This window comes from Bufo bufo, chromosome 5, assembly GCF_905171765.1.
Source record: "Bufo bufo chromosome 5, aBufBuf1.1, whole genome shotgun sequence".
Lineage (NCBI taxonomy): Eukaryota > Metazoa > Chordata > Amphibia > Anura > Bufonidae > Bufo > Bufo bufo.
Window position 1 is genome coordinate 530710972 of NC_053393.1, and position 25222 is coordinate 530736193.

At 44.2% G+C, this 25222-nt stretch overlaps 1 protein-coding gene across 2 annotated transcripts in view; it reads left to right on the top strand.

Moving 5' to 3' along the window:
- PPP1R9A (protein phosphatase 1 regulatory subunit 9A) overlaps positions 1 to 25222 on the top strand; it is a 257522-nt gene that overhangs the window by 227924 nt on the left and 4376 nt on the right. The window contains exons 12-15 of one of the 2 annotated variants that reach the window (XM_040431212.1): positions 4407 to 4451; positions 9504 to 9661; positions 19969 to 20088; positions 21762 to 21785. In XM_040431212.1, the coding sequence (XP_040287146.1) occupies positions 4407 to 4451; positions 9504 to 9661; positions 19969 to 20088; positions 21762 to 21785 (347 nt within the window). The remainder of the gene's footprint in view (positions 1 to 4406; positions 4452 to 9503; positions 9662 to 19968; positions 20089 to 21761; positions 21786 to 25222) is intronic. The other variant, XM_040431213.1, reaches the window with a different exon arrangement.

Genomic DNA, 25222 nt, shown 5'->3' on the forward strand with positions numbered 1-25222 from the left:
GGCCACAGCCCGGACCATCAGGCAGCTCCTCTGACAGGTTCAGTGCTGAATGGACAGAGCAGGCTGCAGCGTAGAAACAGAAGATTTTTAATAAAGACCGATTAATATTATGAGAGCCGTAATACGGTCACAATAGGTATTGGCAGTTTTTGGCATACAGTATTCGAGGGATTGCGGCTGGATCTCCATTGGTCCCCGTTATAGTTAATGAGGCCGGCTGGCGACACTTCAGTTTCCGGAATGCAAAGAGATCCAGCAGGCTGTTTCCTCACGGATATTAAGTGCTAGTGTGAAAATAGCCTAACTGTTCCCTATTAAAGGAGCTTAACTGTTTGGGGTACGCCTGATGACAAGGTTGCAGAGTGTTTCCTATGTTGACCAGCAGAATAGTGAGTGCAGCTCTGGAGTATAATACAGGATGTAACTCAGGATCAGTACAGGATAAGTAATGTAATGTATGTACATAGTGACTCCACCAGCAGAATAGTGAGTGCAGCTCTGGAGTATAATACAGGATGTAACTCAGGATCAGTACAGGATAAGTAATGTAATGTATGTACACAGTGACTCCACCAGCAGAATAGTGAGTGCAGCTCTGGAGTATAATACAGGATGTAACTCAGGATCAGTACAGGATAAGTAATGTAATGTATGTACACAGTGACTGCACCAGCAGAATAGTGAGTGCAGCTCTGGAGTGTAATACAGGATGTAACTCAGGATTAGTAATGTAATGTATGTACACAGTGACTGCACCAGCAGATTAGTGAGTGCAGCTCTGGAGTATAATACAGGATGTAACTCAGGATCAGTACAGGATAAGTAATGTAATGTATGTACACAGTGACTGCACCAGCAGAATAGTGAGTGCAGCTCTGGAGTATAATACAGGATGTAACTCAGGATCAGTACAGGATAAGTAATGTAATGTATGCACACAGTGACTCCACCAGCAGATTAGTGAGTGCAGCTCTGGAGTATAATACAGGATGTAACTCAGGATCAGTACTGGATAAGTAATATATGTACAGAGTGACTCCACCAGCAGAATAGTGAGTGCAGCTCTGGAGTATAATACAGGATGTAACTCAGGATCAGTACAGGATAAGTAATGTAATGTATGCACACAGTGACTCCACCAGCAGATTAGTGAGTGCAGCTCTGGAGTATAATACAGGATGTAACTCAGGATCAGTACAGGATAAGTAATGTATGTACACAGTGACTCCACCAGCAGAATAGTGAGTGCAGCTCTGCAGTATAATACAGGATGTAACTCAGGATCAGTACAGGATAAGTAATGTAATGTATGTACACAGTGACTGCACCATTAGATTAGTGAGTGCAGCTCTGGAGTATAATACAATGTTGTTCATGACACTGGTTGTGTGATCAGAGATTGTTGTGTAGCAGTGCAGCCAATGAACTGAATGTGGGCATCTCAAAGGTGCACTACCTATATTAGGGTGCTACCCATGTGTTCAAAATTAATCAACCCCCAAAGAACAAAGCAAAGAACACATGAGCAGTGGAGCACAGCACACCCGTAGTATAAAGAAGTTGTATACAATTTTATTATGATAAATCCTCCACTGACATGAGACACAAACCACGTGTGGATGAGAGTTGCTAAAAACGTATTCGCTTTGCTGCTGCTGTACTAAGCTGCAGATTTGTTGCACGAAAATCTGCAATGGCAAATCCACAGCATTTCAGTCATGCACTGTGGACATACCCTTAAGGCCATCGCACGATCGTTCCGTTTTTTGTGGGCCGCAAGTTGCGTATCCGCAAAACACGGAAGCCACCCGTGTGCCTTCCGCAATTTGCTGAACGGAACAGACGGCCCATTGTAGAAATGCCTATTCTTGTCCGCAAAACGGACAAGAATAGGACATGTTACTTTTTTTTTTGCGGGGCCACGGAACGGAGCAACGGATGCGGACAGCACACAGAGTGCTGTCCGCATCTTTTGCGGCCCCATTGAAGTAAATGGGTTTGCATCCGAGCCGCAAAAACTGCGGCGAGGATGCGGACCAAAACAACGGCCGTGTGCATGAGGCCTAAAGGTTATGTCTGCAGTTCAGCCCAATTCCAGTCTGCTCCTATATCAGATGCACCCATGGACATAGACATAGAAAAAGAGGCAGGAGTTTTTATGATCCTGTTTCTTTCCTATAACATTTTGAGCTGAGCCTTTCGATGTGTGACTCTGATGTGCATGTGGTGATTGTTAGTGACGATGTCATTGCTAATGCTGTCATTGGTTCCCGACGCTCAAAAACATTCATTGGGGCAGATTTACTAATGGGCTAGAATTCTGGCACATATGCCTTGCACCACACTTACTATCTTAGACACTTTTAGTGCCTCGCTTGGCAAAGGGCGTGGCCTATTGGGAAGGGGAGTGGCTTGCCAGGAAGGCGTATGGCTTACAATGTGAAAATGTGTGGTGCAAGGTAAGCCAAGTAATGGGTGGGATGACGTTAGACTAGACGGTTTAAAGTTGCACCTGATTTGCACGGTGATAATTGTGGCATGCTTTCACACTGTAATGTATTAACATACAACTTTTTGTTCTTTTTTTTGGAGTGTCTGTTATGGTTTGTTCTTTTTATTTGTTTGCAAAAAACTTACAAAACGTTGCATGCTGTTTGTTAAATTTTTTGCACAAAATTGGTATAGATTTTTCAGGCCACAGTCTAATCCTAGTTGTGACAAAGGCTCCGTCAGTTTGTACACCGCCAGAGTACTGGAGTACGTTTGTGGTATTTTTTTACCACTTTTTGCAAAAAGTCACAGTGATACATCTAGCTGAAAATGTAGCTCTTCCCACCAAACATCTGTCCACCCATTTCGTAAATTCAAAGTGACGGGCAAGGCACAAACCACCCTAAAAATGGTGCAAATACATTTTATTTATTTTTTTAATGATGCAAATCAATCATAAATTTGGTGCAAATTTATTTGGCAAAACGGGCAAAAATCACCCCACCTTTCTGGTGCAGTGCTCGTTGGCCTTACTGCAGAGAATGCAGCTTTTTAATAATATGTAAATTAGTCCTTGGGAGCAACAAGGGCGTTGCCATTGCACTGCTTACGCTCTACACGCCACACCCCCCACCTCTTTGACTGACAGGGCCAGACGTGTAGACTTATTAACGCTTGGCCCTTAAAGGGGTTGCCTGGGTTCAACTAGACAGCCCCCCCTAATATGAGCATTGGAGCATTTTATGCTCCGATTCTTTCCTTTGCCCTGCGCGGAATCATGCAGGGCAAAGGTATTGTTTGGCGATCCGGTGACGTACCATGCTCTCAATAAGGACTTCCAGGAGGAGGCTACCACCCAGCAGTGAGCCCGGTGACGTCACCGGCACTGATAGGCAGGCTTTAGAGCTGCCCTAGCCTGTAAAACGGCTAGGGCAGCACTAAAGACCGCCCATCGGAGCCATTGATGATGTCACCGAATACACTGCTGAGCGGAAGCTTCCGCCTAGCAGTCTAATGTTTGGAGATCCGGTGACGTACCATGCTCCCAATAGGGACTTCCAGGAGGAGGCTACCACCCAGCAGTGAGCCCGGTGACGTCACCGGCACTGATGGGCAGGCTTTAGAGCTGCCCTAGCCTGTAAAACGGCTAGGGCAGCACTAAAGACCGCCCATCGGAGCCATTGATGATGTCACCGAATACACTGCTGAGCGGAAGCCTCCGCCTAGCAATCTAAAAATATAAACAAAAAAGCCCTTGCCCAGCGCAGGACAAGGGAGAGCATCGGAGCATGAAATGAGATGCTAATATCAGGGGGCCTGTCTGGGTGGAAATGTGGGTATGTCCGGGTTTAGCTCTGAACCCGGACTACCCCTTTAAGTCTCGCGGCAGCATAATCGCCACTATGTTCGGCGCACACACAGTACATGGGATGAAGCTGGCCGACTCCAACAGCCATACCTTTGTTGCACCCTGGGACTAATTTACATTTGATTAAAAAAGCTGCTTTTTCTGCAATGAGGCCACCAAGCGACATGGGAGCAAGAACATTGGATTCAGCTGGCAAGGGCTCATTGGACATGTAAGCTGGTCTCAATAGGATGGATTTGATGACAGATTGCCTTTTAAGTTTAGTGCAGGATCTGCAGGGGCGGAGCATGATTTAAAGAGCACCAATGAGAGTATTCTTTTGTCATGTTCCACCCCCCGCAGACCATTGCTGGATATAACGCAATGTATCAGTGTTACCTGGAATGTGCCTTTAATGTTAGATGTTCTAAACAATATCTAGTTGTCTCCATTTTACTGTGACTATCTTGTTGTCTGTGGGCGGCTTTAGGAAACACTTGAATAACCTTCCTGTCTTGTTAACGTTGTCGTCTTTACTTACACCATTAACTACTAACTCTGTGCACAGTTTCAGAAGGAGCAGCGAAAAGTGCGGACCACGATGATGTGTTTGGTGAGTTTATCTATAATCACTTCACATAAAGTGTTCCCGGAGAGGCACAAGTCAGAGGTGATCTAATATTTCAGGGATTGAGGTGTAGTTCTTCTTTTTACAACATTTCTAGATTTATATTCAGTGGGTTTTCCTCGCTTTACTGTTTTCAGTGATTTAAGCTATTTTATGCCATTGTCTCTCCAGGCCAACACTGATTATGACCATCATCACTTAGAGCAGGCATCTCAAACTCCGGCCCTCCAGCTGTTGCAAAACTACAACTCCCAGCATGCCCGGACAGCCTACAGGTATCAGCCTACAGCAGGGCATTGTGGGAGTTGTAGTTTTACAACAGCTGGAGGGCCGCAGTTTGAGATGCCTGACTTAGAGGAAGAGGAAACTGAAGGCCCACTGGGCAGTGTGATAGTGTGAACACTATCCTAGACTACCCATAGGTGCTAGGTCCCTGCACACAGGAGCTTACAATGTAAATGGAACCACGAGTTGGGCACAATAGGTACATTTACTTAAAGGGGTTGTTCGGGCTTTTTCTATTGATGACTTATGCTCTGGATAGGTCATCAATATCATATCGATCAGCTGTTTGAGGAGATGGTGCGCGCAGTGCGCACAGGTCCTCTCTCTTCCTGCTCTCCGCTATATTTCTATGTGACAGCAGCACCGGACAGGAAGAAAGAAGGGAGACGGCACGCGCACACTGTCGCCTCAAACAACTGATCGGCAAGGGCGTCGGGTGTCAGACCAATTGTTTAAATTACGTTTTTATGTTAAACACATTTTTATTTTTTTGTTGGGGTGTGTTTTTTTTTTTTTTTTTAATGTCACTATATTAAAAAAATGTATACAATCCTGCAGTTTTCACACTGGCCACGAGGCCTAAAACATGTTAAGACTTCCTGTCTTTTGAGAGCAGCTCCATGGGCCTTAGACACAATGGACAGGAGCTGACCCCATTGACTTCTATGAGAGCGTCTTCTAGGCATTCTCTGTGACCTGTGCAGAGGTCAGGAGGGAGCAGATAAGCTGTGATATCACCTATAGTGGATCCTGTGTTATCTATACAGAGGTGTTACCTGTTATTGTCATTCTGCCTGTGGTAATAATGATAATAGCTACTGTAACGTTGTCTGTATAGAAGAGGAAATCATGACCTATTATTGGGCCTAGAGACCAGTGCGAAAATTGCAGAATTGTATAATTAAAAAATAAAAAGTGACATGGAAAAATAAAAAAACTCATCAAAAATTCTAAAAAAAAAAATGTTTAATATAAAAACGTGATTTATTGAATAGCTCATCTTCTGAGGACACATTCCCTTTAAGATGCGCACACTATGGACTAATTTAGGGTAAATGTGTTGGGCTGAGGCAACCCTGCCCACTTCTGGTGTGCCCCCTGCAGTAAGAGGAATACAATCCTGAGAAATTGCAAATATTAGCGCCATATCCACAGAGTATCAGCTCTTGGTGTTGAATATGGGGTCACTTTTAGAATGCTACTCCCCAGCAGTATTAGGACAGGTTACATTTAACCTCAAGATTATTCCACCAATTTTACGGGTGGAATTCAGGTAGAATGGCTATCCTGAAAAACTTTGCATGGATCCTATTTTCTGGCCAGGGCACCATCAAAATGTATGTGGGTGGCAATATGTGAAATTATCATGGCAGAATCCTGAATGTGGCTGGAAAAGAAAAAACGTTTATCTCGAAATCAGGACAATATAACGCTAGAAAATGATTAACACAGTTCTTTTATGTGTTATGTAGATTTTTTACTTTAAAATGTTCAGAAGTAACAGGGACACTGTCAGCAGTTTCGATCATGCAAAACTGTTGACAGCACTAGGTAGAGGCCGGGGAGAGCATTACCAACATACCTTTTGTGGAGCTTATTTCATCAAGAGTAGTGTGAATATGGCATTTTTCTGCCAGATTCTGCGCCTGCAAGTGCCCAGGAGGCGGAGCTTCACTGTGAAGTGCTCTCTGCATTGAGCTGATTCATAGCCCCTCCCCTCTGCTGTGAGTGACAGCTATAGTAGTCTCCTGGTTGGATGCTACAGCTGTCACGCAGAGGGGAGGGGCTGTGAAGCAGCTCAATGCACAGAGCACTTCAAAGTTAAACTCCGCCTCCTGGACACTTGCCAGGAGCACAATCTAGATTCACACTACTACAGATGATGAAAGCTCTACACAAGGCAGGTTTGTCCCGCTCTCCCCAGCCCCTTCATGGTCAAAGCTGCTCCCAGATTCCCTTTTTCTATTTGGCTTGAATGACAAGAGTGGATAGAAAAGAGGAGTCGCATTCTTTTCATTTGTATATTTCCTTCTTTTTTTTTTATCCATTTCTGGTATCAACAAACTGCATAAAAAAACTGCATGTGGTGGGAATCCAGTCTTTAAGGGTTTCTCCAGACTTCAGATTTTGAAGATCTATAGGTCATCAGTAGCAGATCAGTGGGGGTCCGGACACTCGCCATCCCACCACCACCACCACTTATCAGCTGCTGATTTGCCGGATACTATACTATGTACTGAGCTGGAGGCAGACAGCTCCACGCACTGTGTAGTGGCCGTGCTGGGGTACTGCAGCTCAGCTCCCATTAATGGGGTATTCCCATCTTAGGCTACTTTCACACCTGCGTTGGTGCGGATCCGTCTGGTATCTGCACAGACGGATCCGCACCTATAATGCAAACGCTTAGATCCGTTCAGAACGGATCCGTTTGCATTACCATGAACAAAAAAAAAATAATAATAATAATATATCTATATATTTTTTTTTTTTTTCATGATAATGCAAACGGATCCGTTTTGACTTTACATTGAAAGTCAATGGGGGACGGATCCGTTTGACAATTGAGCCATATTGTGTCAACTTCAAACGGATCCGTCCCCATTGACTTCCATTGTAAGTCTGGACGGATCCGTTTGCATCCGCACGGCCAAGCGGACACCCGAACGCTGCAAGCTGCGTTCAGGGGTCCGCCTGCTGAGCGGAGCGGAGGAAAAACGGTGCCAGACTGATGCATTCTGAGCGGATCCGCATCCATTCAGAATGCATTAGGGCTGGACGGATCCGTTCGGGGCCGCTTGTGAGACCCTTCAAACGGAACTCACAAGCGGAGCCCCGAACGCTAGTGTGAAAGTAGCCTTAGACAATGGGGGGCATATCCCTAGGATATACCCCAATTGTCTGATAGGTGCGGGTCCTATCTTGGGACCTGCACCTATATCGAGAACGGAGCGGGGAGCGCTGTGGCTGGAGGACCCCAGATTTCCTGGGGTCCGTCCACCACAAAACGCTAATCCCTGCCTCTCCTATAGAAGTGAATGGGAGCGTGCGCGGCCCATGCTCCCATTCATTTCTATGGGGCAGACGGCAATAGCCGAGCCAACGCTTGTCTATTTTTGGTGGCCCCATAGAAATGAATGGAGGGCGGTTGCGCATGCACAGTGCTCCCTCCTTCACTTTCGGGGCTCCGTTCTCGATATAGGTGCGTGTCCCAGCGGTGGGACCCGCACCTATAAGACAATGGGGGCATATCCTAGCTATATGCCCCCATTGTCTGAGATGAGAAAACTCCTTTAAAGTGATCTTCAGTCTGCTGGTGCCAGAAACAACACAGTGTATGGAGCCTCCTGTGTCTGCAGCCTGGAGAACCCTGGTAAGGAACAGTATTATATGTAGGTCCCTAAATAATGTTCATTAGCAAAGGTGCTGAAAACTGGAACAATCCACATAAATACACTTTATACATGTGTTTGAGTGTCAATAGATGCTCTAAAAATGGTACATTGTTTCACTGTGCATTGAAGATAGATAGATAGATAGATAGATAATAGATATGAGATAGATATGAAATAGATTGATTAGATAGATAGATAGATGATAGATAGATATGAGATAGATAGATAGATAGATAGATAGATAGATAGATAGATATGAGATAGATAGATAGATAGATAGATATGGGATACAGTACAGACCAAAAGTTTGGACACACCTTCTTATTCAAAGAGTTTTCTTTATTTTCATGACTATGAAAATTGTAGATTCACACTGAAGGCATCAAAACTATGAATTAACACATGTGGAATTATATACATAACAAACAAGTGTGAAACAACTGAAAATATGTCATATTCTAGGTTCTTCAAAGTTGCCACCTTTTGCTTTGATTACTGCTTTGCACACTCTTGGCATTCTCTTGATGAGCTTCAAGAGGTAGTCCCCTAAAAATGGTTTTCACTTCACAGGTGTGCCCTGTCAGGTTTAATAAGTGGGATTTCTTGCCTTATAAATGGGGTTGGGACCATCAGTGACGTTGAGGAGAAGTCAGGTGGATACACAGCTGATAGTCCTACTGAATAGACTGTTAGAATTTGTATTATGGCAAGAAAAAAGCAGCTAAGTAAAGATAAACAAGTGGCCATCATTACTTTAAGAAATGAAGGTCAGTCAGTCAGCTGAAAAATTGGGAAAACTTTGAAAGTAAGGACTATTTGACCATGAAGGAGAGTGATGGGGTGCTGCGCCAGATGACCTGGCCTCCACAGTCACCGGACCTGAACCCAATCGAGATGGTTTGGGGTGAGCTGGACCGCAGAGTAAAGGCAAAAGGGCCAACAAGTGCTAAGCATCTCTGGGAACTCCTTCAAGACTGTTGGAAGACCATTTCAGGGGACTACCTCTTGAAGCTCATCAACAGAATGCCAAGAGTGTGCAAAGCAGTAATCAAAGCAAAAGGTGGCTACTTTGAAGAACCTAGAATATGACATATTTTCAGTTGTTTCACACTTGTTTGTTATGTATATAATTCCACATGTGTTAATTCATAGTTTTGATGCCTTCATAGTCATGAAAATAAAGAAAACTCTTTGAATGAGAAGGTGTGTCCAAACTTTTGGTCTGTACTGTAGATAGATAATAGATAGATGATAGATATGAAATAGATATGAAATAGATAGATAGATATGAGATAGATTGATTAGATAGATAGATAGATAATAGATATTTTCCTTTCCTTTACATATATTTGTGTTGCAGGCTTTAATGAAGCTATCCCTGAAACAGAAAGGCTGGATTCCAAAGTACTAAAAACTCGTGCACATCTGATAGTAAAGAACAAAAGACATAGACCCTCCAGAGCAAGGTTAGGAGACAGCATTAGCTCTACTGACGGAGAGGACAGCATTGAGAGGAAGGTAGGACTCGGCGCTGCTGTCTGACCATCTATACCGCTCTGTGCCATCACAGCATGACCATACAGTATTTACTTACATATAAAAAGCATCAAATTAAAGGGGTTGTCTCAGAAGGAAAAAAAACGTCCATTAAAAATGGACACTGTCAGTTTTTCATGCCCGTTAAAAACAGACATGAAAAATGGATGAATTGGATTGGCAGTTATTTCTAGACCCACCTTTCTGAGAACACCCACAGGATGGTAGGCCCCCAGCTAAAATAAAATCCCCCATAGTGTAGGAATGTTTTGTTTTGTTTTTTAACGTCCCCAGCTTTAATAATGCCCCCAAAGTAGGGCCCCATCGTAAATAATATCCCCCATGGTTTAAATAATGCCCTCATAGTGGCCCACCGCTGTTTTTTTTTTTGTTGATTTTACAAAAAAAAAACTCACCTTATCCACTTGCTCGCGCTTCAGCAGTCTCTTCTCTATTCACTAAACAGGACCTGCGATGTGTGCGTGACGTCACTGCGCGCTCCCATGTGGTTACGTCACCACGCATATCGCAGGTCCTGCTCAATGAAGAGAGAAGAAACTGCGCGAGCAAGTGGATGAGGTGAGGTTTTTTTTTAACCCCTAAATGGCCATATAGATAAAGTGTACCCGTTTTTAACGGCCGTTAGACAGGTGCACTCCTGTCAATCGGCTGTTAAAAACTGTACCATCGATTTTTAATGGGGTCCGTCTGGCCGTGGAAACGGCAAAAATAGGACATGTCCTATTTTTGGACGGGCGCTATTCACTGGCCGTTAAAAGAACGGCCATGTGAATAGCCCCATAGACTTTCATTGGCGGCCGGTACTTAAATGGCCGTCACACGGCCATTATTCACTGCCATGTGCATGAGGCCTTACAGACGTCATAGAGGGAGGTCCCCAAATGGGACACCATCTATAAGCCTTAAAGGAATCTGTCACCAGCGACCTTTCTATCTGTTTGCATAGACACATGGCAGTGGTTCACCTGACTAAAACGCTGTTTTCATTCTGTTGATCTGAGGCTCCATTCCTGACTTATGATGCTCTTAATATGCAAATTAGATATTTGGTGCAATGAGGGTCTCACCATTGCTCTTGTTGCACTCAAGCTCCATTAATTTCTGTAGCCAGCCCCTCCCTGGCTGCTTTACCACTGCCTGGCCCTGTCAATCAAATCAGCCAGGGAGAGGCTGACCACAGAAAAAGTAAAGCTTGGGTGCCACAAGAGCAATGGTGACACCCTTATTGCACCAAAGGCATATTAAGAAAAAGTATCATAACTCGGGAACGGAGACTCAGATCAACAAAAGAAAAACAGCATTTTAGTCAGGTGAACCGCAGCTATGTGTCTATGCAGTTTGATATGGAGGCCGCTGGTGACAGATTCCCTTTAACAAAGAGCCCCTCTGTAATATCACCTCCCATTCTGGCAGACTTGAGCCTTGTATTACTGGCCACCCTGTCATACCGTATTTATCCTGCAGAGGCCGCTACAGGAAAATTGTCTAGCTGGCTGGGACTGGCAAGAGCCAGACCCACTGCAATCAGCTGATCACCATGGTAGCTCCAATCTTAAAGGGATTGTCTCTGATTAAATATCCTCTTTAAATTAGAGTTCCTCCAAATTATTTGTAACAAGTGATAAGGATCCTGTAATGCATTTTCCATACTGAGATCACATTTCCTCTCCTGAATGTATTACCCCCTCCCTTCCCGTCTCTCACTGTCTAACACATCTCATGTCTAACTCATCCCATCTGTCTGCTGTTTTTCTCGCAGTGCTTCTCTTTCTGGCCGTCTGTAGCTCGCAATACGTGCCGTTTGGTATAGTATTTTGGCTTCCTATATTCATTCTTAGTTTAGTGACTGATAACACTTGGCAGTGTTTATAACGCCGCCCTATTCTGTTCTCTTCCTTTCTACAAAATGCTGTTCTGATTTATTCTATATCTTTAAAGTGTATTTTTCTGATACACAGTTCCAAATGATAAATTCTGGCTGCCTGCAGTCACCACTAGGGGGAGCTTGCTCCGAACAAACTAAATAGCAATTCTGTCTGCAGTAAGCTCCCCCTAGTGGTGACTGCAGGAAGACGAAATGTTATCGTTTAGTTGTGTGTAAGGCCACGTTCACATTGCAGTATTGGCCTTGCACACAAGTAGGAGTATTTGTAGATGAAAACCAGGATTGGGACCTAAACAGAGAAAAGAATATGTGATCTGATCTTTATCTGCGTACTTCTTGAGGCCCGTTTACACCAAGTGATCATGAATAAGAAACTATAACAATAACACAACTCTAGTTAAAGGAGATGTAAAAAAAAAAAAGCAATATCCCTTTAACCACCTCAGCCCCCAGTGCCCTGAAAGACCAGGCCACTTTTTACACTTCTGACCTACACTACTTTCACCGTTTATTGCTCGGTCATGCAACTTACCACCCAAATGAATTTTACCTCCTTTTCTTCTCACTAATAGAGCTTTCATTTGGTGGTATTTTATTGCTGCTGACATTTTTACTTTTTTTGTTATTAATCGAAATTTAACGATTTTTTTGCAAAAAAATGACATTTTTCACTTTCAGTTGTAAAATTTTGCAAAAAAAACGAGATCCATATATAAATTTTGCTCTAAATTTATTGTTCTACATGTCTCTGATAAAAAAAAAAATGTTTGGGTAAAAAAAAATGGTTTGGGTAAAAGTTATAGCGTTTACAATCTATGGTACAAAAATGTGAATTTCCGCTTTTTGAAGCAGCTCTGACTTTCTGAGCACCTGTCATGTTTCCTGAGGTTCTACAATGCCCAGACAGTACAAACACCCCACAAATGACCCCATTTCGGAAAGTAGACACCCTAAGGTATTCGCTGATGGGCATAGCGAGTTCATAGAATTTTTTATTTTTTGTCACAAGTTAGTGGAAAATTATGATTTTTTTCTTTTTTTTTTTCTTACAAAGTCTCATATTCCACTAACTTGTGACAAAAAATAAAAACTTCCATGAACTCACTATGCCCATCAGCGAATACCTTGGGGTGTATTCTTTCCAAAATGGGGTCACTTGTGGGGTAGTTATACTGCCCTGGCATTCTAGGGGCCCAAATGTGTGGTAAGGAGTTTGAAATCAAATTATGTAAAAAATGGCTGGTGAAATCCGAAAGGTGCTCTTTGGAATGTGGGCCCCTTTGCCCACCTAGGCTGCAAAAAAGTGTCACACATGTGGTATCTCCGTATTCAGGAGAAGTTGGGGAATGTGTTTCGGGGTGTCATTTTACATATACCCATGCTGGGTGAGATAAATATCTTGGTCAAATGCCAACTCTGTATAAAAAAAATGGGAAAAGTTGTCTTTTGCCAAGATATATCTCTCACCCAGCATGGGTATATGTAAAATGACACCCCAAAACACATTCCCCAACTTCTCCTGAATACGGAGATACCACATGTGTGACACTTTTTTACAGCCTAGGTGGGCAAAGGGGCCCACATTCCAAAGAGCACCTTTCGGATTTCACTGGCCATTTTTTACATAATTTGATTTCAAACTCCTTACCACACATTTGGGCCCCTAGAATGCCAGGGCAGTATAACTACCCCACAAGTGACCCCATTTTGGAAAGAATACACCCCAAGGTATTCGCTGATGGGCATAGTGAGTTCATGGAAGTTTTTATTTTTTGTCACAAGTTAGTGGAATATGAGACTTTGTAAGAAAAAAAAAAAGAAAAAAATCATAATTTTCCACTAACTTGTGACAAAAAATAAAAAATTCTATGAACTCGCTATGCCCATCAGCGAATACCTTGGGGTGTCTTCTTTCCAAAATGGGGTCACTTGTGGGGTAGTTATACTGCCCTGGCATTTTCCAGGGGCCCAAATGTGTGGTAAGTAGGTAAATGACCTGTGAAATCCGAAAGGTGCTCTTTGGAATGTGGGCCCCTTTGCCCACCTAGGCTGCAAAAAAGTGTCACACATGTGGTATCTCCGTATTCAGGAGAAGTTGGGGAATGTGTTTTGGGGTGTCATTTTACATATACCCTTGCTGGGTGAGAGAAATATCTTGGCAAAAGACAACTTTTCCCATTTTTTTATACAAAGTTGGCACTTGACCAAGATATTTATCTCACCCAGCATGGGTATATGCAAAATGACACCCCAAAACACATTCCCCAACTTCTCCTGAATACAGAGATACCACATGTGTGACACTTTTTTGCAGCCTAGGTGGGCAAAGGGGCCCAAATTCCTTTTAGGAGGGCATTTTTAGACATTTGGATACCAGACTTCTTCTCACGGTTTGGGGCCCCTAAAATGCCAGGGCAGTATAAATACCCCACATGTGACCCCATTTTGGAAAGAAGACACCCCAAGGTATTCAATGAGGGGCATGGCGAGTTCATAGAAAAAAAAAAATTTGGCACAAGTTAGCGGAAATAGATTTTTTGATTTTTTTTTCACAAAGTCTCCCTTTCCGCTAACTTGGGACAAAAATTTCAATCTTTCATGGACTCAATATGCCCCTCACCGAATACCTTGGGGTGTCTTCTTTCCAAAATGGTGTTATTTGTGGGGTGTTTGTACTGCCCTGGCATTTGAGGGTCTCCGCAATCATTACATGTATGCCCAGCATTAGGAGTTTCTGCTATTCTCCTTATACGGGTAATGATTTTTTTTTTTTTTAGTTCAGCCGCTGGGTTGAAAGAAAAAAATGAACGGCACAGATTTCTTCATTCGCATCGATCAATGTGGATGAAAAAATCTCTGCCAAAAAAAGAAAAAGGAGGGGAAAGGCGTCTGCCAGGACATAGGAGCTCCGCCCAACATCCATACCCACTTAGCTCGTATGCCCTGGCAAACCAGATTTCTCCATTCACATCAATCGATGTGGATGAATAAATCATTGCCGGGATTTTTTTTTTTCATATATACAAAGTGTTTGCCAAAGTATATGAACACCGCCACCTCCTCAGCTCATATGCCTCGGCAAACGTATCTTTTACTGCAGAGGAGAAATCTCGTCTTGCAGCGCCGCATACACCGACTTGCGTGTAATCTGACAGCAGCGCAATGCTTCTGTCCGAATGCACATCAGTGCTGCAGCTAGTCGATCGGTTGGTCCACCTGAAAGGTAAAAAAAACATAACAAAAAAGAAAAAACCAGGCCGCAACACAATAATTTTATTAACTTTTGAACAGAACATATTAACTTTTTTTAACTTTTTTAACTGAACGTTAACTTTTATACTTACCGGTATTTTTTTTTTTGTTTCGTTTTTTTTTACCTTTATAGAACAAACCTCTCCTTCCCCATGGGACAATGTGCAAAGCGCAAATCGCCCAAAGATGTGGCGAAGTACGTTATGCACTTTATCCCAGGTGAAAGGAGAGGTTTGCAGCAGCTGTGAGTAAAAGGGCCCTAATAGCCCTGTGTGCCTGTCCTGTGAGATGCAATCCCTATGCTAGGTGTACCTGTGTGTGGTACTTCCGGAAACACTCTCCAAAGCATAGGGCAGGGTGGTCAGGACAGTCAGGACAGAAATAGCGGGTGTCACGCCTTATTCCACTCCTGCTACAGACACAACATCTTTTTCGGGGTGACGGTTGGGTTGAGGTACCAGGAACGACACTGGGGAAATGTCGCTCGTGTAGACGGCTAACTACACTGGTGGATGGGGCCACGGAACCTCCTGGATAAAGGAGGTTCTCAATGATCTCTTCCTGGAGTTTGAGGAGGGATCCTGTTCTCCCAGCCTTACTGTAGAGAACAAAACTATTGTACAGCGCCAATTGAATTAAATATACAGACACCTTCTTATACCAGCGTCTGGTTCTGCGGGAAACTAAATACGGAGACAACATCTGGTCATTGAAGTCCACCCCTCCCATGAGCGCATTATAGTCGTGGACACAGAGGGGCTTTTCAATGACACGGGTTGCTCGCTCAATTTGGATTGTCGTGTCTGCGTGAATGGAGGAGAGCATGTAAACGTCACGCTTGTCTCTCCATTTCACCGCGAGCAGTTCTTCGTTACACAAGGCAGCCCTCTCCCCCCTTGCAAGACGGGTGGTTACAAGCCGTTGGGGGAAGCCCACGCGACTAGTTCGCGCGGTGCCACAGGCGCAAATCCGTTCTAAAAACAAATGCCTAAAGAGGGCCACACTTGTGTAGAAATTGTCCACATAAAGATGGTACCCCTTGCCGAATAAGGGTGACACCAAGTCCCAGACTGTCTTCCCACTGCTCCCCAGGTAGTCAGGGCAACCGACCGGCTCCAGGGTCTGATCTTTTCCCTCATAGATCCGAAATTTGTGGGTATAGCCTGTGGCCCTTTCACAGAGCTTATACAATTTGACCCCATACCGGGCACGCTTGCTTGGGATGTATTGTTTGAAGCCAAGGCGCCCGGTAAAATGTATTAGGGACTCGTCTACGCAGATGTTTTGCTCGGGGGTATACAAATCTGCAAATTTCTGGTTGAAATGGTCTATGAGGGGCCGAATTTTGTGGAGCCGGTCAAAAGCTGGGTGGCCTCTGGGACGGGAGGTGGTGTTGTCGCTAAAGTGCAGGAAACGCAGGATGGTCTCAAAACGTGCCCTGGACATAGCAGCAGAGAACATGGGCATGTGGACATAGCAGCAGAGAACATGGGCATGTGATGAATTGGGTTCGTGGACCAATATGACCGCAATTCATGCTTTTTAGTTAGACCCATGTTGAGGAGAAGGCCCAGAAAAATTTTAATTTCGGAAACTTGGACTGGTTTCCACCGGAAAGGCTGGGCATAATAGCTTCCCGGGTTGGCGGATATAAATTGTGTGGCATACTGGTTGGTCTCTGCCACGACTAAGTCCAAGAGCTCTGCAGTCAAGAACAGCTCAAAAAATCCCAGGGCCGAACCGATCTGAGCCGTCTCAACCCGAACTCCAGACTGGGCGGTGAAAGGGGGAACTAATGGTGCGGCTGAAGTTGGTGACTGCCAATCAGGGTTTGCCAGCACCTCAGAGACTCTAGGGGGTCTACGGGCCTGTCTGTGCGGTGGCTGCGACGGGTTAACTACTGCACGTGCCACCGTACCAGCTTTAACTGCCCTTCTGGTGCTCGCCACGTCACCATGTTGTACGGCAGTGCTGGTACTAGGTCCAGGGAGGGCTGCGCTGCTGGTGTATGCCTCACGTGATCCGGCAGCGACAGCCCCACTCTGCTGCTCTTGAAGCGGATCCTGCGTAACCTGTGGTCTAGCGACACGGGGCCGGGTACGCCTGGTGCTGCCAGGGACCTCAACCTCCTCGTCCGAACTTTGGTTTAGAGAGCCACTGCTTTCTACAGGTTCATATTCTGACCCGCTAGATTCGTCAGATGAGGGTTCCCACTCCTCATCCGACTGGGTCAGAATCCTGTAGGCCTCTTCAGAAGAATACCCCCTGTTTGACATTTGGACTACTAAATTTAGGGGTATTCCCTGAGACTACCCAAGAAAAAAAGCAAGCCTGTCTTACAAAGGGGAGGCTAGCGAAGTACCGGAGGCCGCTGCGGTTGATAAAAAATATCAAAACTGATTTTTTTTATCGCCGCAGTGCGTGTAAAGTGAATGTGCAGTGATCAAAAAATATATATTTTTTGTCACTGCGGTGGGGCGGGCGTGGGTGAACGCACGTGTGGGCGACCGATCAGGCCTGATCGGGCAAACAATGCGTTTTGGGTGGAGGGTGAGCTAAGGTGACACTAATACTATTATAGATCTGACCGTGATCAGTTTTGATCACTTACAGATACTATAAAAGTACAAATGCTGATTAGCGATACGCTAAACAGCGAATAAGTGACTGCGGTGCGGTGCGGTGGGCTGGGCGCTAACTGATCCCTAAACTACCTAACCAAGGGGCCTAAACTATCCTAAAACCTATCAGTCAATACCAGTGAAAAAAAAATGTGACAGTTTACACTGATCACTTTTTTCCTTTCACTAGTGATTGACAGGGGTGATCAAAGGGTTAATTGGGGTGCAGGGGGTGATCTGGGGCTAAGGTGTAGTGTTGGTGGGTACTCACTGTGAAGACTGCTCCTCTGCTGGATCCAACCGACGAAAAGGACCAGCAGAGGAGCAGACAAGCCATATAACAGATCATATTTACTAATATGATCTGTTATATGACTTGTGATTGGATTTTTTGAAAATCGCCAGCCTGCCAGCCAATGATCGTTGCTGGCAGGCTGGTGACGAACTTGTCCTTTAACTTTTGCCGGCCTGCGATGCGCATGCGCGGGCCGGCTTTGAGCGAAATCTCGCGTCTCGCGAGATGACGCGTATATGCGTGACTCTGCGCAGCGCTGCCACCTCCGGAACGCGAATCTGCGTTAGGCGGTCCGGAGGTGGTTAAAGGGGCTATGCCAATATTAATATAAAATACGAAAATCAGACATAACACTTGACAATCTCTCTCCAATTGTTCTGCTGGCAGCTCGGGCGGGGGGCGCGTCCTTTCTGCGGCAGCTCTCTCTGTCTCAGCTCAGGGGGCGTGTCCTTTCTGCGGCAGCTCTCTCCCTATCACAGCTCATGGGGCGTGTCCTTTCTGCTTCAGCTCTCTCCCTATCACAGCTCAGGGGGTGTGTCCTGGGTGTGGCTTGAATGGAGGCAATTGTGTATGTATGTTTCCTCACTGATGTAATTAGTGTTTAGGACCACACTATGAGGCACCTTTCCAGTTTTAAAAACTGTCCGATTTTTGCACAAGTGGAATTTTGCTAAAAATTTTAGATTTTTCGTGATTTTCTGCTGCTAACTGCACTTTTAAAAAAAAAGTGGGTGGGGCTTAGCAGAAGGTAACGGGGCCGACACATTTAAAATTTATACGCATGAAAACTGCCGTATATTTTAACTGAAATCCACCCCAGTTTCTGGGCCACAGACAGCATAAGATGCAACAGATTTCTTAACAGACGTCTTACACCAACGCACGTGAAGCACAAATTTGCCCCAAGGTCTCCATGATGATGCTCCGCCTGACAGAAGGGGGGCATGTTGTCATCTCTCAGTAGTGCAGCCTCAGGCTTTGGGCTTGTAACTTCAAAAAATCATGTCTCAGCCTAGAAATAAGATATTAAAAATTATTTTTCACATTTTAACGCAAACTAAAATGATTTTTTAGATCTTTCTTCAGGTCTTCTTTTAAAACTCCTATTCACACCCAACTAGCAATATCGTACCTCTCAAATGCCCGAATTGTCCTGTGAAACGGGCCTAAAAGGGGGATGGAACTTATCGTTTGTGATGGAGGGGGGGGTTGTGGGTGTTCCTGCTGAGAGGTATGAAGCTATTAGTGCATTTAACTTACCATGGCTGTTCTTTCACTCTGGTCCCTCAGGTAAGTTTTCGAGGTGCTCTTTGAAATCAACCCCCTTGCTCTGACGTCACTTCCTGCTCTGCAGCTATTGGCTGAAGCTTCATTTCCTTCACTTCCTTCTCTTGCCGCCCCCTGCATGCACATAATACTGGTAATACTGGGTGCTCTCTGCTGCCCCCTGGTGGCTTCCTTTTACATTTGGACCAGAAGGCAGAGAAAATTATCTGTCGGGGCAGAGAGCTGCCAGTATTGCTAGTATTATGGGTAGAGTCCATGTAGGGGGCGGCAGAGAAGGAAGTCTGTGATGCTTCAGCCAATAGTTGCAGAGCAGGAAGTGATGTCAGAGAATGGAGCCACCATATTGGCAAAGTCTCCTGTACAACTCCATGCTGCCATTTTATTGTTTCCTGTGCAGTTCATCTCCGTTGAGCGATATTAGACTGCAGCACCAGACACACCACATGGACCCACATGGCTGTTTCTGTAATTCTAGACGACCCCTTTAAGGACTTATAGTGTGCAGAGCATCTTCGAAACTTGTATTTGAGAGAGACCCCAGAGTGTAAGAATTGTCCAGCTCTCCTGTGGGTTTAGTGGTGGTGACGGCCATGTTGGTGGTCACCCAGAAAGAGAGATACATTTTTAAAAAAGCAGCTGAATACAATTTTTATTCGCAGGACTGCTTAAGAATATTATTGTATTTTCCTAAAATAGTTTCTAGGCATTTTAGGGCCCATATTCTGGCCCCTGAACCCAAGACTCCCTGTGGTTCTGCTGAACCTAACCGTGGTGATCTAGGTTCGCTTCATTAGTAACATAAGTGGTCATTAATCAGACCCTGAAATGCAAATATGGGTGTTTCTGGGAGGTTCGGGGGTGTTCCTGGGCCTATAATAACCAGTGAGAAGATGATATAGTAACTGGTATGGTTTATTTGTGATTACAGAACATGACGCTGAGTGATGACTTCAGTCCCAGCAGTGCCAGTTCGGTGGACTTGAGCGGACCTGTGGTTGAACCGAAGTTTGCAGAGAGATCCCACTCCTTAGCGCTGTCCTCAGATGAGGTAATTACCACAAGGCATCTATAGGATAGCACTGGGAATCCTTCCCCAGGAGTATTTATGTTTGGCATGTCCGTATGGTAGGTCGTTATGTAGGGTTGGACTTCCACTGGTCATCAGTAAGCCCCATTGCCTGCTTGTTCTGCTGATTGTGAGTGTCCTGAGGTCAGACCCCCAATGATCACACATTGGTGGCCAATCCTAGGGACAAGCCATCCATTAATATTCCTGGAAAACCTTTTTAAAACGGGTTCTCTGTACTTTTATTGGGTAATACATATCACCAAATTGATAAGGCTAGCATTGCACTTGACCCTCAGGAATCAGCAGGCGTCCATTTCTGTAGACAATAGGGACCACGATATGGTGTACAGTACAGTACATGTTCACTGAGCTTAGTAGTCACATGCTGTTTCTGCACTGGTCACCGCTGAGGTCATTGATGTTTCGGAGAACCCCTTTAAATAAGGGAAAAAAACATAGAAAATCATCTCTGTAAAATTCCTTGTTGTCCTGGAGACCTTGTGGACATGGATATCACTGTCCTCATCAGTGGTCACATGTAGGGCGCAGTTGCCGATGTACGTGGTTATTTTGATCCATGCAAGATCTCCATGACAATAATGCCAGAAATCAAAACGAAGAAATGTCAGTAGTGCAGCCTCAGGCTTTGGACCTTGTCAATTTCTTTTTTTATTTCTAGGAAAAATATGATTAATAAGGCAAGTATGGAATCACGTAGTCGCTATGGATACATTACTTGACAACAAGAGTCTGTAGTGCTGGGTTGTCGGGTTACATATCCCAGTGATTAGTTTCAGTTTACTCGGGTCTTTAGCGGAGGGCAGAGATGGGACAAGTAGGCGTATCAGTACTTTTCTAATTGGGGAGAACCCCTTTGAATGGTTAGTTTATCATCTAACCGATTCCTAATACAGTAAAGTTCCTTTGTTTCGGGGGTTCTTGCCCTTCATCAGTACAGAGCTAGCGATTGGTTTGCTGGACGAGAGGCCTATGATGGAATGCAATACAAACAGAAGAGAGGAGCAATGTGTAGGACTGCAGAGGGATCGGGCATACAGTTCCAAATGGATGCTCACCTGGGTAAGGCCTTATGCAGTGTCCACCGCAGGCTGCTGCATGCACTGGCCCATGTCGTGGAAGTGACGAGGTAAATAAACGTCCAGCAACGCTGAATGTGTCAGTGGCAAGGAAGGATTGACGTAAAAACGGCACGTTTCGGGGGCGAGCACACCCCTTCATCAGGTTCAAATCAGTAAATATTGATCCTTCAATAAAACCTGTTTTAAATGCACCTTCGTTGCCAACGATGCATGCAGCGCCGCTGGATTTCTATTTGCCTCGTCAGTGCCTTTGATGGAGTTATTCTGACTGGATGAATGTAGTCCCAACTACAGGCTGAAAACTGAAGGTTATATCAATTTCCCCAGTACATTCCTGTCAACAAACCTCCTTCACTGCTGCTTCCAGAGGTAGAGCTGCACTTACTCCTGTATCATCGTAAGATAAATGGCTACCTTTTGCACTGTGGGTTGTTTAAGTCACTGTCCTGTGTGATTTTACTGGAAATCACTTTTTTATGTGTCTTTGATGATTTTTCATATTTCTCTTTGTCTTGTATTTTTCACTGCATTTCATTGATGCACCTTCTATAGAGCCTGGATATGATAGATGATGAGGTGAGTCCTTCCTCTTTGATCCTTCCATAGCTCCTCTAGATCTTATCACTTTTCTTAAGGTGTCCTACTCCACTGGGCTGTCTGAGTATCCGTCATCCATTCTTCTCTACTTCATTGCTCATCTTCCTACTGTCCTATCTTTCACTACTTCTTCACCCATGCTACCTAGATCAGGGATCAGAAACCTCTGGGACTCAAAACTGAACTCCCAGAATGTTCCATTCACTTCTACGGGAGTTGGCCAAGCATGTTTGCATGCTGAGAGTTATAGTTTCACAGCAGGTGGAGTGCCGAAGGTTGCTGATCCATGGTCTAGATGTTCCCAGGCCTGTCATGGTCAACTGCTTGTAAAGTTGTGCGCAAGCAGGCAGTGTCTCAGGATCCCATACACCGCAATCTCAGGTTCCATTCCCTAAGGGGACTAAAAGTTACTGTGGATAAAGTAAAAAATAAATAAATATATATATATATATATATAAAAATTCCCTTTCTCAATTTTACATAAATATGGGTATCGTTGCATCCCAAAATGCCCAATCTATTACAATGCAAAAATAGTAAAAATCTAAGTAATATTGGACCGACACTCAAACATATGGGTTCACGCAGAGCAATATAGTATGGTAAAATAGTGCAATTTAATGAAGCATAAAATACATAAAAACATACATACACATAATAATGGGGTGGATGAGGTAATAGGTAGATTAGCTCATATAAAGTCCATGCAATGCAAATTATTTGTAATGTCCCATGTTTGTATGAATATTTTCTGAAAATTCGATTATCCAGATGGTAAAATAGAAAAAAATCGATAGGAAAAAAATCTGTAGCAAACAGTCTTCAACTGTAATGAGTAGGGTACTTACTTTTTGCGCCGTTCTGTGGCGTCCCACGTGTAAGAGCGCTTACCTTGGTGTCGGTTTAATCAGGTACAGACGGCAAAGTATGATTACTTAGCTGACATCATCAAATCGGATCTCCGTATGATCGCTTCAATTATCGCGAGATGAGCTGTTTCTTTTCCTTTCTCTTTCGAATAATACAGACTCTGTCAATCACGGTTAAAATCGAGATGAAGCTTCGATCTTTTGGATCATGGATTATTGTCAGTCACCAGCCGTTAGTAAAATCGACCACCAGTCGGTTTGCTTACATTAATTTCAGATGATAATTTCCAAGGTCTCTTTCAATATTGCATGGCCATGCTTCAAATTACGGACTCTTTATGAATATCCCATCGATCCCAGACGCGTTTCGAAATAGATTCCTATTTCTTCCTCAGTGGGATATCCATAAAGAGTCCGTAATTTGAAGCATGGCCATGCAATATTGAAAGAGACCTTGGAAATTATCATCTGAAATGAATGTAAGCAAACCGACTGGTGGTCCATTTTACTAACGGCTTCATTAAATTGCACTATTTTACCATACTATACTGCTCTGCGTGAACCCATATGTTTGAGTGCCGGTCCAATATTACTTAGATTTTTACTGTTTTGAAGGGGTGATTCTATTTTGGACCTTGGCACCAATCCGTGTATATAGAGAGTGAGCCGTCCCATATTTTCTCTTACAATGCAAAAATACTTTTCCTGCAAATAAATCTATGACTCAACATTTTGTATTCACCTTTTTCCTCTGCACCCCCGCCCCCACCCCGCCTTCCCCAAAAAAATGTTTTAAAAAAAAGTGAAAAGTTATATGTACCACAAAATGGTGCTAATAAAAATTACCATTCTCCTTGCAAAAAACAGGCATGGCTACTTTTTTTATTTTCATCTTTTACATTTTCAAAATAACAAAAAAGGAAAAGGACCCAAAGCAAAAGTTTGTGCACTCTGCATGGTTAGTACCTAGTAGCACCCCCTTTGGCAAGTATTACAGCTTGTAAACTCTTTTTGTAGCCAGCCAAGAGTCTTTCAATTCTTGTTTGAGGGATTTTCATCCATTCTTCCTTGCAAAAGTCTTCCATTTCTGTGAGATTCCTGAGTCGAATTGCATGCACTGCTCTCTTGAAATCTATCCACAGGTTTTCAATGATGTTCAGATCAGGGGACTGTGAGGGCCTTGGTAAAACCTTCACCTTGCTCCTTTTGAGGTACTTTCAGGTTGCAATTTCCTCAGTTTGAAATGTAAGAAATGGCAAGAGAAGGTCTGTAAGACTAATAAGAATTTGAAAGACAGCTGTTTGTAGGATTGCGTTAAAGGCAAATCAGACTGCAAAAGACCTTCAGGAAGATTTAGCAGACTTTGTTCTGTTGTTTAGTGACACCTGCATAAATATAGTCTTCATGGAAGAGTCATCAGAAGAAAACCTCTCCTGCGTCCTCACCAGGACCGATGAGGTTAAAATAGAACTCCTGGCCACAATTAGCAATAATATGTTTGGATTAAAAATGGCACAGACTTTTATGAAAAGAACACCTAAGCATGAGGGTGGATCAATCATGCTTTGGGGTTGCGTTGCAGCCATTGGCACAGGGAACATTTCACAGATAGAGGGAAGAATGGATTGAATGCAATTCCAGCAAATTCTGGAAGAAAACATAAAACCAGCTATAAAAAGTTGAAGTTGAAAAGAGGATGGCTTCTATAAATTGATAATGATCCCAAACACCCTGCAAAATCCACAATAGATGACCTCAAAGGGTCCTAGCTGAAGGTCTTACCATGGACCTCACAGTCCCCTGATCTGAACATCATTGAAAACCTGTGGATAGACCTCAAAAGAGCAGTACATGCAAGACAGCCCAGAAATCTCACAGAGCTGGAAGACTTTTGCAAGGAAGAATAGATGAAAATCCCTCAAACAAGAATTGAAAGACTCTTGGCTGGCTACAAAAAGAGTTTACAAGCTGTAATACTTGCCAAAGGGGATGCAACTAGGTACTAACCATGCAGGGTTACCAAACTTTTGCTTTAACTTGCTTAAAGGGGTTATCTGAGGCTGGAAATGCCCCCCTCCCCCCCATACGCCCGGGCCCTCACACTGATTTTACTTACCTGGCTTTCCGCTCCTGGTCCCCGCACGACCTCCGCGGCTTCTCCACGTGTGCGGATAAAAACATCGGGGGATGGCGCTAGGCAGGTTCGTCCCTTCTGCCATTGGCTGCTAAGCCCCCTCTTCCCCCCGACACCAGATGTTTTCATCCGTGGACGGGAAGAAGCAGCTGCGGCAGTGCGGGGCCCAGGAACGGCGCAAGGAGCTAGGTAAGTAGAACCAGTGTGAGGATGGGGGGCCATTTCCAGCCACGAATAGCCCCTTTTAACTGTTCACAATAACAGTAATTTTGACCAGGGGTCAAAAAAGTGCATCTGGGACCCTCAGCCATTACAACCCATATATAATATTGTTGTCTTTGTATGTGGCAGAGGAGCTCTAATAACACTAAGTATGTCTTCAACCTCTGCATCTCCTAGTGTTATGGCCATGA